Source organism: Panthera tigris, chromosome A1, assembly GCF_018350195.1.
Source record: "Panthera tigris isolate Pti1 chromosome A1, P.tigris_Pti1_mat1.1, whole genome shotgun sequence".
Lineage (NCBI taxonomy): Eukaryota > Metazoa > Chordata > Mammalia > Carnivora > Felidae > Panthera > Panthera tigris.
In genome coordinates this window covers 15,566,844-15,582,012 of record NC_056660.1, presented here as the reverse complement: position 1 = coordinate 15,582,012, position 15,169 = coordinate 15,566,844, and the positions used below count along the sequence as shown (strand labels likewise).

At 33.9% G+C, this 15,169-nt stretch overlaps 1 protein-coding gene across 15 annotated transcripts in view; it reads left to right on the top strand.

Annotated features, from left to right (window-relative positions):
- SUPT20H (SPT20 homolog, SAGA complex component) overlaps nucleotides 1-15,169 on the top strand; it is a 43,896-nt gene that overhangs the window by 21,209 nt on the left and 7,518 nt on the right. For 9 of the 15 annotated variants that reach the window (XM_007097668.2, XM_042958354.1, XM_007097667.2 and 6 more), the window contains 10 exons: nucleotides 3,004-3,075; nucleotides 3,592-3,749; nucleotides 4,955-4,981; nucleotides 5,544-5,576; nucleotides 6,158-6,275; nucleotides 6,816-6,918; nucleotides 7,062-7,220; nucleotides 8,921-9,227; nucleotides 9,759-9,913; nucleotides 12,509-12,564. In XM_007097668.2, the coding sequence (XP_007097730.1) occupies nucleotides 3,004-3,075; nucleotides 3,592-3,749; nucleotides 4,955-4,981; nucleotides 5,544-5,576; nucleotides 6,158-6,275; nucleotides 6,816-6,918; nucleotides 7,062-7,220; nucleotides 8,921-9,227; nucleotides 9,759-9,913; nucleotides 12,509-12,564 (1,188 nt within the window). The remainder of the gene's footprint in view (nucleotides 1-3,003; nucleotides 3,076-3,591; nucleotides 3,750-4,954; nucleotides 4,982-5,543; nucleotides 5,577-6,157; nucleotides 6,276-6,815; nucleotides 6,919-7,061; nucleotides 7,221-8,920; nucleotides 9,228-9,758; nucleotides 9,914-12,508; nucleotides 12,565-15,169) is intronic. The other 6 variants (XM_042958526.1, XM_042958572.1, XM_042958268.1 and 3 more) reach the window with 3 other exon arrangements.

Sequence of the window (15,169 nt, the reverse complement as noted above, 5' to 3'; positions counted from 1 at the left end):
TAGGAATAACAACCAAAGAATTTTGAACCATGGGAAAAGCGCAATAATATGCATTTAATGTGTCTTTTTTCATAATACTTCATTATAATTTCCTGATAATGCTCCTTTTCTCAAATTGGTTAAATTTAAAAATTAATATTGGAGAAGTGGTCAAATTAGGAACTTTGGATGGTGTTCTCTACTGATCCATAATAACCATGAACTATTAATGATAAAAAACATGAAAAAGATCTTTTGAGGACTGGTCTCATATTTTTCACTTTCCTATTTCTCCTGTGTTACTTTTTGTTATTCACTCAATTTTACAATTGGTTAGTTATTTTTTTTATTTTTTATTTTTATTTTTTTAGTTGAATTGAATTTTATTTTTTAAACTTACATCCAAGTTAGCATATAGTGTAACAGTGATTTCAGGGGTAGATTCCTTAATGCCCCTTACCCATTTAGCCCATCCCCCCTCCCACAATCCCTCCAGTAACCCTGTGTTTGTTCTCTATATTTAAGAGTGTCTTATGTTTCATTCCTCTCCCTGTTTTTATATTTTGCTTCCTTTCCCTTGTGTTCATCTGTTCTGTGTCTTAAAGTCCTCATATGAGTGAAGTCATATGATATTTGTCTTTAATATCGCTTAGCATAATACCCTCTAGTTCCGTCCACATAGTTGCAAATGGCAAGATTTCATTTTTTTTTTGTTTGCTGAGTAATACTCCATTGTGTATATATACCACATTTTCTTTATTCAGTCATCCATCGATGGACATTTGGGCTCTTTCCATAGTTTGACTATTGTTGATAGTGCTGCTATACACATTGGGGTGCATGTGTCCCTTCAAAACAGCATACCTGTATCCCTTAGATAAATACCTAGTAGTGCAATTGCTGGATTGTAGGGTAGTTCTATTTTTAATTTTTTGAGGAACCTCTATACTGTTTTCCAGAGTGGCTGTACCAGCTAGCATTCCCACCAACAATGCAAAAGAGATTCTCTTCACATCCTCGCCAACGTCTGTTGTTGTCTGAGTTGTTAATGTTAGCCATTCTGACAGGTGTAAGGTGGTATCTCATTGTGGTTTTGATTTATATTTCCCTGATGATGAGTGATGTTGAGCATTTTTTCATGTGTCAGTTGGCCATCTGGATGTCTTCTTTGGAGAAGTGTCTGTTCATGTCTTTTGCCCATTTCTTCACTGGATTATATGTTTTTTTTGGGTTGAGTTTGATAAGTTCTTTATAGATTTTGGGTACTAACCCTTTATCTGATATGTCGTTTGCAAATATCTTCTCTCATTCTATCGGTTGCCTTTTAGTTTTGCTGATTGTTTCCTTCGCTGTGCAGAAGCTTTTTATTTTGATGAGGTCCCAGTAGTTCACTTTTGTTTTTGTTTCCCTTGCTTCCGGAGACGTGTTGAGTAAGAAGTTGCTGTGGCCACGATGAAAGAGGTTTTTGCCTGCTTTCTCCTCAAGAATTCTGATGGCTTCTTGTCTTACATTTAGGTTTTTCATCCATTTTGAGTTTATTTTTGTGTACGGTGTAAGAAAGTGGTCCAGGTTCATTCTTCTGCATGTTGCTGTCCAGTTTTCCCAGCACCACTTGCTGAAGAGACTGTCTTTATTCCATTGGATATTCTTTCCTGCTTTGTCAAAGATTAGTTGGCCATGTGTTTGTGGGTCCATATCTGGGTTCTCTATTCTGTTCCATTGATCTGAATGTCTGTTCTTGGGCCAGTACCATACTCTCTTGATGATTACAGCTTCGTAATATGGTTTGAAGCCCAGGATTGTGATGCCTCCTGCTTTGGTTTGCTTTTACAAGATTGTTTTGGCTATTCAGGGTCTTTTCTGGTTCCACAATTGGTTAGTTATTTTAATAGGTGTTTACTTTTCTTCTGTATCCTTCATAGGCTGGCACATGTACTATTGTTATATTTTTTAGATTAGAAGAAGAATTTGTGAAAAGCACAAAGCCAAAACCATCAGAATTGCACTATATACAACTCAAGGGAATAAGCCACGTTTTTTTTGATAACTTCTGTGTTTTCTGACGGAATGCTGCTTGAGAAGAGATATTAGTGTAAATCCCAAAAGGTGGAATTTAGCTTTGAAGGGTAGATTGGATATCTAAAGCAGTGCTTCTCAAACTTTAATATACATCCTAGTCACCTGGCTTGCTTGTTAAAATGCAGATTTTAATTCAGCAGGTATGGGCTAGCGCCTGAGATGCTGCAGTTTTGCCAGGCTCCCAAGTTGCATGATAACTGGGGTCCACAGCCTACTTTGAGTAACAAAACCCGAATACAAAGATTTTCAGTCGGAATCGATTAGAAGACTCATCTAGAATACCAGTGAAATATAGATTTCAGGCTCCACTTCAGACCTTCCAGTGGAGTCAGGTCTTCAGGGGAAGGACATGGAAATCTGAAATTTTACCAAGTTCCCAGGGGAGTCTGATTTACTCTTAAGATCATGGTTGCCAGTAAAATGAGTATATTTGATTCACACAGACTAGTAGGAGATAATACAGAATATGTGGTCATTATCTTACTAGAAAATGGAAAAGGTTCACAAAAATCTTACCAACTTTAATACATAACTTCCCTAGTCTTCCTCCAGTGTTGTACCCACTGTTACATGACAACTCCTGTTTCCTTCAAGTCCAGCAAAGGAAAAGATCCTGCTCCTGATCTCTCTGACATTCCAACTTTGCTAAAGGATGACTGTGATACCAATTTATGGAATAAAAAGAAGAGGCACTGTCCAAAAAAGCAGCTGTGTTTGTTATACCTATTTAATGACAAAAGAGATTCTGATTTTGTTTTGTTTTTAAAACCAGTTGGTCAAGCTTAACGTATCAGGAGAGTTTTGAACCAAGCATAAATAGTTGGTGGTATTAGCGAGTCAGGAATTTTTGTGCTTGAAACTACATTGTTGAGTTACTTAGGTTTTTCTCTTTTCGTCACAATACTGATTCCATTACATCTGCTGTCTATCGATTTGATTGTTTAGGTGGAGAAATACGCTAAAGTGGAAAAGTCCATCAAATCTGATGACTCACAACCAACAGTCTGGCCAGCCCATGTAAGTAATCACTACAGCAGTCTCCTTTCTAATAAAGCAGTTTCTAATCTGGGATCTGAATTTATTAAACATGAAGTGCCCAGGATTTTTTTTTTTTTTTTAATTTAAAGGACGTATTGGGGGTTTAGTGAATTAAAGGAAAAAACAGGTGTTTTGTTTTTCATAAAGTATGGTTTCCATTATAAAGGGCAATTTTAATGTAATACTGCATTCTTCTCTTTTGGTTGCATAATGAAGTTTTATCTTTTTAGTATTTAGTATTTGCATTCATATGTCCATATGAAATTCTGCCATATTTCACTTGGGCTTGGTTAACTATTTGGAACTCTTCATTCTTAAAGTGCTATGTAAAAAAGAGTCCTAGTCTTTATTCTCTCAGAAGTGTTAAACAGGTCTATAACCAAAATGCTATGTCTTCTTATTGCCCAATACAAGTTAATATGTCATTTATTTTGTTAATTTTGATTATGTATTTACTGAAGAAGGTGCTTATCTGGGGTGTTCTGTCTTTTTCAGGATGTAAAAGATGATTATGTATTTGAATGTGAAGCTGGTAATCAGTATCAGAAAACAAAGCTGACCATTTTGCAGTCACTTGGTGATCCACTTTACTATGGCAAAATACAGCCATGTAAAGAAGATGAAGAAAATGACAGCCAGATGTCTCCATCCCAGTGAGTTCTGTTAAATACATGTAATTGACAAAATTAGGCATCAGAATTTATTCAGCAACTATTGATGAACCATTAATGAGTAAAACTTTCCCTTTGAGGATTCATTTGTTAGTTAAGTACTCCAGTTAGATTTGTGAGTGGACATAAGTAAACCTAAATTACAGTTACCATGTTGTCCAAGAGTTATTTAAAATAATAATGATATATTTTTAAACATCTGTGGTATAAATATTTTCATACTTGCTTTGAACGGTATGCCATTGATACCCCTCTTACTCATTATGACTGCATCCTGGGAACATGAAGTTTTTCCAAGAAGTAGTTTGTTTAAGTAGGAAGCAAGTTCACTATAAATGATGAAGCTATTAAAGATACTTGGTATTGTGGTACTGCACGTAAGGACAAAGACTCTGCGCTTAACGTAGTTATTGGCTCTAGAAATCTCTATATATTTATATTAATTTGATGTATATATGTAGCGTTTATGTGTCTATACATACATGTACGTATATATATTTGATTTTCCAAAACTTATGGACTACATATATTTAGTACAAGCTAATAGTAGTTAGTTTTGTTTTTATTGTTAGTTTATTAGTTTTTCAATGAAGTTGATGCTGTTTCAAATAGAAGAAACTACAAAGAAGAGGAGCTCAACAGAAAAAAAAGCAGGGGCCAGGCCTATGTTAAATTGTTTATAAAGTCTTTGCTTTTAACACAAGATACTAATTGAAACTATAACAGAAAGATGAATTATAAAGAACAACCTCACCAGTATCTAAATAAAAGTCAATGGTAAGAAATAGTTTGTTACGGAATCGTTAGGTAATTTTTCACATTAGCAGTTTCTTTTGTTGAATACTATGTAGAAAGGTCACATGTTTTGATTACCTGTATTTTAAAAAATCTTCCCCTTAAAGACATACATTGGTCATTTTAAATTATTAACTTTTCTCAAACACAAGAAAATAATAGATACTCTTTTTTTTCAATTAAAAAAAAATCAGTTCAAAACCCAACTGATTAAATCTAACAAGAATTGAATTTTTTGCCTTTATGTCAGGGAGTTGCTGCAAAAATGCTGCATGATTTATTACTTCCAGTCATTCCTCCATATTCATAAATTACTTGAGTTAATAACTATGAAATTAAAGTTTGAGCTGCATTAACCAAGTTTTTTCTTTTTTTTACATTTTATATTTCAGCTCCTCCACAGATGACCATTCAAATTGGTAATTAAAAAATAAACAAACTCACTACTTTAATCTGTTAAGAAATCATATAAATGTCAAATTTTTTAAAAGGATTTGGTAAAGACATTTTATTGAATTGGCAATAAACTACCTTCCTTGTCTAAAATCTCTTCTAAGATCTGCTCTGTAGACATTAATAATGACAAAAATCAAAGGTTAAAGTGAGAGGAAGGCCAGAGGCCTTGCACACAGCAGTCCAGTGAATTGTACTGTAGGGCAGACACTTGCAAGGATGTATAGTATTTGGTAACTTTCAGCCCAGATTTTGTTTTGACACATAAGTTTTGTGCAAAACTACATCTCCCTTAAATTAAATCAACCAAATTATTCACAGGATTATTTTATAATGCATGCAAAACTTGGTCATTGCTTCATAAGTTTAAATGTATTTAAAAAATATTTTTTTTTTTGGAATATCTCAGTAGATTTGACTCCTTTTATAAAACTACAATCACTAAAATATGGAAGCCTTCAAAAGTAATCCCAGGGCTCTTTAACACTACTCTTAACCTAATACTTTTCTCTTTCTTAAACATTTCAGGTTTATTATTGGATCAAAGACTGATGCTGAGAGGTAAAAATATTTGATTTGTGTCTTTATCTTTAATCTGGATGGATGTGAAAAACTTCATTTTTATAGGATAAGGGAGTACTCCGCTAGGAGTCACAACTTTTTTGTTATACCTTAGCTATTACTAGGATTTTTTTTATAGAATTAGGAAAAAAAGGATTTTGTTTAATTAATGTTTAAAAGAATAATGTTTAAAATATAGTTTATTTTAAATAAGTAAATACATATCTGTGGTAGCTAAGGAAGACAATTCCTAAAATAGTACTTTAATCAGAATGTGGGTAAAAGGTAATGGGTAATTTCTTTGTCTGCTTATCGGTTAAGTAATCTGTGCAGTATCTGTATTAAAAGGAAGATGTGTATGTTTATGTTTCGATTGTTAATTAGCAAAACGTTTTGAGCATTAGCTTGTCATTGAAAAGATTAAAAGAATATACTTCTGGCACACAGTTAAATTGTCTAATTTGAGGTTTTTGTGTTAATTTTGATGGAAATTCTTTTATTAGTAGTTACTATTTATTGCCTGTAAATTTATGTTTAAAAACAGTTAACTAATCCTTACTTGTTTACTCCTGATATTCCAGGGTAGTCAATCAGTACCAGGAGTTGGTCCAGAATGAAGCCAAATGTCCAGTCAAAATGTCACACAGCTCCAGTGGCTCAGCCAGCTTAAGTCAACTTTCTCCAGGGAAAGAAACAGAAGTGTGTTTGGTTACTTTTATGCACCTAATTTTTTGCACTGCTACTTTTTTGTGCCTAATCGTTAATCAAGGAATATAAGAAATGTTAAGGACTATTTTTTGAGGGATGGGGGTATTATTTACTATGTAACTTTATATAATGGAAATTTTCAAATATACACAAAAGTAGAGAGAAAAGTATAATGAACACCTGTGTATACTAATCACCCGGCCTCATCAATTATTATTTTCCTGAAAAAGATTTAAGAATGGAAGCTTTGCCTTCAGTACACCTTTCTGCCCTTCTCCCTCAAAGTCTTTGTCTCCACCTACTTAGAAATCTTTCCTTCATCCTGTATGTATACTGTAATTTATCTCATGGATAGCCTTATGCAAAATTATATTTTTTTGTAATGCTTATAATACCCAACCTATAACACTAAGCATACTTTGGAGAGTTTTAAATTGTGTGTTCTCATCCAGAAGCTGTGGTGGGATTAGTTTATGAATTTCTGATTTGAACTTAATTTTAACAAGTATATTTAATGTCCCTGTTTCTCAGCAGCCCGAGACTGTGTCAGTTCAGTCTTCAGTTTTGGGGAAGGGAGTAAAACACCGACCTCCACCCATCAAACTCCCCTCAAGCTCAGGAAATAGTTCTTCAGGTATCACATTCTTTACTTTTCTCTCATCTTGAGTAAGAAACGTCATACAGTCATTATCTATTTTTTAAACTTTACTCATATTTTGACATAACTCACAGAATTTTGAATTATAAGTGTGCAAAATAACTTTTGTATTCTTCTAGGTAACTATTTTACACCGCAACAGGCCAGCAGCTTTCTTAAATCTCCAACTCCTCCTCCTGCTTCCAAGCCACCAAGTCTTTCTCGGAAGTCATCTGTGGATCTCAATCAAGTCAGCATGCTTTCTCCAGCTGCCTTGTCACCTGCCAGTTCATCACAAAGTGAGTTATAACTTAAATATTTCATTAGCTTTTTGCATTAGCATTTCTTAAAAGTTATTTTTTTTGACCAGTAAAATACTGAAATCTGAATGTACTATGTACCCAAAATGTAGAAGTTTTTAGAAGCTTCAGGCAGATCTCTTGTTGATTGTATGTATTATGTGTTTATTGTAATTGTATTTGTTTTTCTGTATCTATGTATGCACTGTGTGTATACCTTACAGAGTTGCAACCTACACATCTCCTTAAAAAAAATCTGTTAAATGTGGCAATAAGATTCCAAAATATTTTTTATTCCAGTGTACCCTAGGATCATGTTACATTTTATGTAAACTATGTAGCTGATATGGAAAAAAATGTCATAAGAGTTGTTGCTGCAGTCCTATCTTTGTATATGTAAAAAACCAACTAGTTCCAAGGTGGTGATAAAATAAACTGAAAACCGATTTTTCAAAAACACTCCTACACTCTTAAAAATTGTAATCAGTTACTAAAATGTGGTAATGATCATAAAGCATTATTCTGAAAATATTAAAATGTAATTTTTACTACTGAATACTTTTTTTTTTTAACATCAAGAATTATGCAAGAATTCTAGCATTCAGTTGGGAGAATTTCTTCATATTAGAGATTTCTGAGATATTTAGGTACCAATTTGCAAAAAAGCATTCCAGTTTTTTAGATTTTTTTGTAGATAACTAAAGTGTGCTGAAAGTTTTAATACACTGCACAGTGATAGGGTAGTCTTTGCCTTAGATATAAACATCTTCATCTTGATAGCTCAAAAGGTGTAATTTTTCTGCCTTCTTGTTTTGCACAAAGAAAAATTTATAAATTTCCTGGAAGTCTTATTCACACTTCTTATGTTGTGGGTATGGATTATGTTAATCTACTGCACACAGTTGTTACTTTAAGTAAGGGTTGAGTGACAGCTTCTGGACATTCACATTTCTTTCCTTTCTTTCTGCAGGACATGAAAGCTAAAAAAGAAAACACCTCAAGAGCTTTTGGTTTTATTTTTTTGGTTTTTGTTTTTTGTTTTTGTTTTTTTTTAAAAAGTTGATAAACTGTGCATACTTCATTCACAACAGATTTTCTATACATTCTTACATTTAAACAGAAGTACACAGTTACTGTTAAAGATGCAGTATTATCTATCAAATATTTGCTTTTATAACTGTGTTTTGTAAATTTGTTTGTCAGGATAAACTTGATGTGTTAGGAATTAAACATGTATATTTAGGTGCCAAATATGATTGTTAACCATATGTAATTAAATATGTTCAGAGTTTATCTCAGACTGTTACAGAAAATAAGCAATATTTTTTAAATGAAGTTCTAAATTAGTGAAATCGTAAATAACAAAAAATAATTTGAATTCCTCTTAAACTTTTTAGGCCAAAGGTAGCATGTAGGAAATTAACTTTCAAATGGGTATTGTGGTAGAATACAAATGTATATTTTTACTGTTACTGTAATAGCATCTTTAATGGAATTGCTAGGTGATATACTGCATCCTTAATTGTAATTGAGTGTAGCAACACTCATGTATCATGTGTAGAAATTAACACTTGCAGTTAACTGCTTAAAAAAAAACTGGAACAAATTGTCAGTGCTAAGTAAGATTCCATTAACCTTATTTTAAAAAAGGACTGGCCATTTATAACAAACTAGCAATTTTTATTTTTCTCAATGAGCAGGATCTGGAACTCCTAAGCCATCTACTCCTACACCAACCCCTTCATCGACCCCACACCCTCCTGATGCTCAGAGCTCAACTCCTATTACCCCTTCAGCCACCCCTACTCCCCAAGATTCAGGCTTCACCCCTCAGCCCACTTTGTTAACTCAGTTTGCTCAGCAGCAAAGGTCTCTGAGCCAGGCAATGCCTGTAACGACCATTCCTCTTTCCACCATGGTAACATCCATAACTACAGGAACCACGGCCACCCAGGTCATGGCAAACTCTGCTGGACTTAACTTCATCAATGTAGTGGGCTCTGTTTGGTAAGTTTGCACTGATGCTCTGAATTTTTTTTTTAAAAAATCTGTTAAATGTGGCAATAAGATTGTTAAATCTTATTACTGATCTAAATAAATTCTTGTGAAATTAGTAACAAATTGCATATATCTGCAACTGAAAAACAGTTTAGATGTGAGTAGAAGCTATCTCAACAAGAATGTTTTTATTTTAGGTAATGCATGTATTAGTGCACTAACACGATATTACTTCGTATTGACCGCAGCATAGATTATCCTGTTTATTCTCAGTGATACCACCTTTTAATCCCTTAATTAATGTTTTACTCTTCCAAATTATATCTTAAACCTTGGTAAATATACGGTGCTTAGTTTTTAGATAATCTTACTGTCACTGTCTACCATAAAAATGAAACTGAGCCCCAAAGCTGATGTTTAAGACCAGAAGCAGCTACTTGTGTTTGTTTAGTAGTTTGTTTTTTTAATCCAAAGAATTACTGTGTAGTTGAGTTTTTCTTTTGTAGTGCAAGTTTAATGCTTTGTCTTATTCTCCCACAGTGGAGCCCAGGCTTTGATGAGTGGTTCAAACCCTATGCTGGGCTGTAACACTGGTGCCATAACTCCTGCAGGAATAAACCTGAGTGGCCTTCTACCCTCAGGAGGTCTGCTACCAAATGCATTGCCCGGTGCAATGCAGGCAGCTTCTCAAGCAGGTCAGAATATTGGAAATAATAACCTCTAAAAAAATTAAAGTATATGCTAATATAAAAATGTCATTGTAAGCATATTGTATACACTTAATGTCCTTATTTCTTGAAGCATTATGTCGCAGTTATTTCATTTTAAAAGCCCTTGAAGTTCTGATATTTGAATTAAAAACCATTTAACAATTCTGTGAAAAAACATGGTAAGTTTCTACAAACTCGATCTGCCTTCCAAACATAATAAATTAACCGGTTGCCTTATTGTCAGTGTAGTCCTATTCCAGGTAAAAGAAATACATTTTGCAAACTAGGTTGCATGAGAAAGGCAACAGGGAATGGCAATAAAAAGCCCAGCTTCTGGAGCCAGACTGCCTGAGTTTGAATTGCAGTTGTGCAGCTTACTAACAGTGTAATCATGGGAAAGTCACCTCACTTTCCTTCTTAATAAAATGGGGAATAATTATTAATGCCTTGCCTCAGACTTGTGAAGATTAAATGAGTCGATACAGATGATGGACTTAAACTGCCTGAAACACATAAGCATTCAAAAATATTTTTTGTCCTCATCATACTTAGTAATAGTTTTATTTCAGCAGTAGTTATTGCTATTAAATGTCCTGGGAAACAGTTGTAACGACTTACAGTATTTTTTTTTAATTTTGAAATTATTTATTTTGAGAGGGAGAGAATGTGCAGGGGTGCAAGTTGGGGAGGGGTGAGGGGAGAAGGGGTGGACAGTATCCAAAGGTGGCTCTGCGCTGACAGTAGTGAGCCCGAGGCGGGGCTCAAACTCATGAACCATGAGATCATGACCTGAGCCAAAGTAGGACGCTCAACTGAGCCACCCAGGTGTCCCAAGTACTAATTTTTAGTGCTGTTTAAAAGAACATGTTGTTGTATCTTGGAACAATCCAGTTTCTTACTGCTGACAAAAAATTTAGCAGGAAAAACAAACTTCTAGTAAGAAAAATTTATTCTGAGTTGAGAAGTCAAACCCAAAGAATATAAACAAGGTGACACATACTGCTCTGATTTCCTAATTCTAGCTGGTGATTTCATTTTAATGTTCATAAATGTTTCTTTAGTGGCAGAAGCCCTGGAAATGGAATCAAATGTTGAAATTAGAACATTTATATTTACATATACTTCTACCAAGTAGTTACACGTGGCTCCAGATGTTAACCGTGGGGCCTGAAAGAAGTCACTTGTCTCCCTCAGTTTCATTGCTGTAAAATGGGAGTAAAAATATCTAACTTCAGATGGTACTTAAGAGAAATTAATGAAGTGATCTGAAAGTGCCTTTGGTAAGCTATTAAACATTATACAGAGGTGATCCATTTTTAAAAGAAGTTATGTCCTATCTTTTCATGAGAATCTATAGTATATCAATACTGTAATATTTTAGAGTGATTATGCACCTTCATTTTCGTATACAAGGCTTTGATACTATTGCCTGTGAATGTCCTGCCTCATGTCTTTTTTTAATGCAATTGTCTGCTTTAGAGGACTAGATACATTTTAAGGAGTGTTCAATTTGGTATATTTTGTTAGCAGAATGTACACATACTTTGAGACCATATGTGGCCCACAAAGCCTACTGAAAAAGTCTGCCAATCCCTGCTTTATAATCTGCTCTGTGTTGCCTCACAGATTTTTGAGAATAAATTCAGAATAACAGAACATTGTTTCCTGACTTTCAGTTTTGAGCCTTATACACAAAATTCAGTGTTGTTTAACCTTATTAATATTACCATTTATACTTGAAAAAAATAGTATTTGGGTTCTCAAAGATAGGATTACGATACTTAGCATGAAAGAATTTAAATAGATGTCAATACCTGAAATGTTTTTCTGTAACAGTGATAGTTTTATTACGCAATAGTTACTACTTTCTCCAGCCAAAAGTCAAAACAGTAATAACGAAGTTATCATTTGTGAAACGATAGACTACAGAAATGCCTCGCTTTATTGCATTTTGCAGATACTGCATTTTCTTTTACAAATTGAAGGTTTGTGGCAACCCTGCATTAAGCAAAGCTGTTGATGCCATTTTTCCAATAGCATTTGTTCATTTCATACCTCTTGGTCACATTTTGGTAATTCTTGAAATATTTCAAGTCTTTTCATTATTAATTGCATTTGTTATATTCATCTGCCATCAATATGACTCGTTGAAAGCTAGGCTGATACATTTTTCGCAAAATATTTTAATTAAGGTTTGCACCTTGTGTTTTTAGACACAATGCTGTTACCCACTTAATAGACTATAATATCAACATAACTTATATTCACTGGGAAATCAGAAAATTCATTTCACTTGATCTAATGCAATATTGGCTATTGCAGTTTTGCTTCCAGACTACTGCAGTGGTCTGGAATTGAACCCCCAATATCTCAGAGTTATGCCTATAAAATGTACATGTGGTGCTCCATAGTGATGAATTTTTTTGTTGTTTTCTAACATATTTTGAAACTATAGAAAAAATAACCATGTCTATGCAGAAAGTACTTAAAATGTTATATTCCTATACACTAACATATAAAATATTTTGAAGTGTAATAAAATTTTAATTCCCTGTTCTAACCATGAGTTTCTTTTAACAGGTGTTCCATTTGGTTTAAAAAATACTTCAAATCTCAGGCCTTTAAATCTACTCCAGGTAAATGTGAAACACTTTTTGATTGAAGCTTTTATACTTTATATCTTTTTTAATGATGTATGTCTGATCATATGAGCATTTGAAATTTTGAAGTCCGTTTAAAATCTTCTAAGGGTGTGGTTAATTGTTGCTCTTTTTGTATGATCACATGGAAAGTGTGTAAGGAGAAAGAATCTGTATCCTGTGTACCCTGCTCACTGGTTCCAGCACCCTGCCTAGTCAACTACCAAGGACTACACTTGCCTACAATAGCAGTAATCAATATACTTAGAAAATAATTCCTTTCTCAACAGACATTTTATGTGTACATTGTATGTATGACTATTTGTTTGAAGAGAGATTTTAAAATAGCCATTTGTTCTTTCCTAAGTAGAATATGATTGTTTAGCACAGTGCCAGGCACTTAATAGTCATTCAATAAATGTGTGTCAGATTAGTTTGTGTCTAATGATGAGGCATTACTTACATGTTGTCAGTGTCAACATATAGATATTGAAAGTGGAGAATTTAGTACACGTTGTGAACTTAGAATATTCTGGGTGTTACGCTAAGTACTTGAAGGATGAAGTCCAATATAAAGCTACCAGGTTGGAAAATCAATAGAATTATCTACAGAGAATTTTAGATTTAGATTCTAAATGTCTGGACATAAAATAGCAGAGTTTTGGATTATTGGGAAATAAGAGAACCAGACAAATCAACCCAACCTGGTATTCAGGAATAAGAAACAAATCAGGAAATGTATTTTAAGCCAAAACTTAAAAAAATATTTCTTACACAAGATGCAGACAGTGTATTTACAGAATGTAATCACATTGGTTTATTTAGCCAGCTTTCCTGCCTGCATATTCCTTAATAGCACTAATAATAAGGAACAAGGCCACTTTATACGTTAATTATGTTTTGCTACATTTATTACCTGACATAGGAAGGAACAGTTGGCTTAGGCTATGTTCAAATTTCCAAATTTGTCTAACGATGAGCTGTACTGGGTTTAGAGATTTTGACTTACACTTTTTTTTTTTTTTTTGACTATGCAGATCTAACAGTTCTATAGTTGGGTGTTTATTTGCTCAGACTTTCTCATAAGGACTTCAGTGTGCTTACACAGTAGTCCCCCATTATCCACAGGAGATAATGTTTCAAGACCCCCAGTAGATCCCTAAAACATGGATAGTACCGAAACCCTGTATATATTGTTTTTTCTAATACATCATACTGTTAACCTTAAAGATAAACCTGTCAGGTATTTTACCAACAAAATGGGTTTATTTGGGAATAACAGAAAATTGCTATTTGGGCCAAGCAAGCTATGACAAAACCATAGGCAAGTTCAACAGATGAAGGAGAGGAATGTTATTTTATGATGGAGGAGGAAGTTGGAAAAGGTTGTTCTGAATGAAGTCCAAATGAGAAAAGTTCAGGGTAATGACAGCTTCTCTTTGGATGAGTTTCAGGGTGGTTGATTTCTTGTAGGAGATGTAGTATGCATCCCAGTAACTGTCACTGATAATTCTTTCCTGTTGAGGATTCTTTTGTCGGGGTCTGTCTTATAATTGACAATCTTCCTATAAATGACATTGAGCCTCCTAACTCTAGTTAGGCTTCCCTTTATTTTAACAGTTCCTACAATGAAGTTTAATTTATGAATTAGACACAGTAAGAGATTAACAGTAACTAATAGAACAGTTACAATAGTACAGCGTACTATTATGTAAATATGGTTCCTCTCTGAAAATATTTTATTGTACTGTACTCACCCTTCTTGTGATGTGAGATGATAAAATGCCTATGTGATGAGATGAAGGGAGGCGAATGATGTAGGCATTGTGACATAGCATTAGGCCACTTTTGACCTGACCATATCAGGAGGCTCATCGGCTTGTGGACTACAGTTGATTGTAGTAACTAAAACCGGGGAAAGCAAACCATGCATAAACGGGGACTACTATAACTTAAACCCCTATAGAATAAATGGAAAAACCATTTGTTTCATGATGCATTTGGAAACCATAGTTGTAATTTTTAACATGGAGTTTTCTGGGTGCTTTAACAAGTGCTTTGGGGTGTTTGGTTTGGTTTGTTTTTTGGAGTATTTTAGATAATGTAACGACAGAGCAGCGAGTAGTACCTCCAAACTAAAAATATGGGTATCTAATGCACTTCCTTTACAGCTTTGAAATTCCCTACTGTGTTACATAAGAATCCATGCATGCTGGGTTTTCATAAAGCTAGAACAAATTAAAGAAGTTTTCTTAATGTGTGTCTCTGATCATCACTAGTTTCCTTTATACTTTGTAGTCATTTGATGCTGTTTTATATTGATGTGTAAGAAGAGTTCAATGTATATTTGGATAGCTAACTATTAACCTGAAGCAGATAAATACATGTTTGAGATTACTTACATATTTGAGAGCCCAAAGCCGTAGCACTTAAAAATTGTTTTTAGATTTTCTCTAAAGGCAGGGATATTGGTTTGGTTTGGTTTTTGTTCACCTGTTTTCTTCAATCCAGAGAAAAATGCCTGATACACAGTGAATGTTCCCAAAGTATGTATGGAATAAAGAAATTTAAATAATACGAAATCAGCTAATTAGTTCTTCTT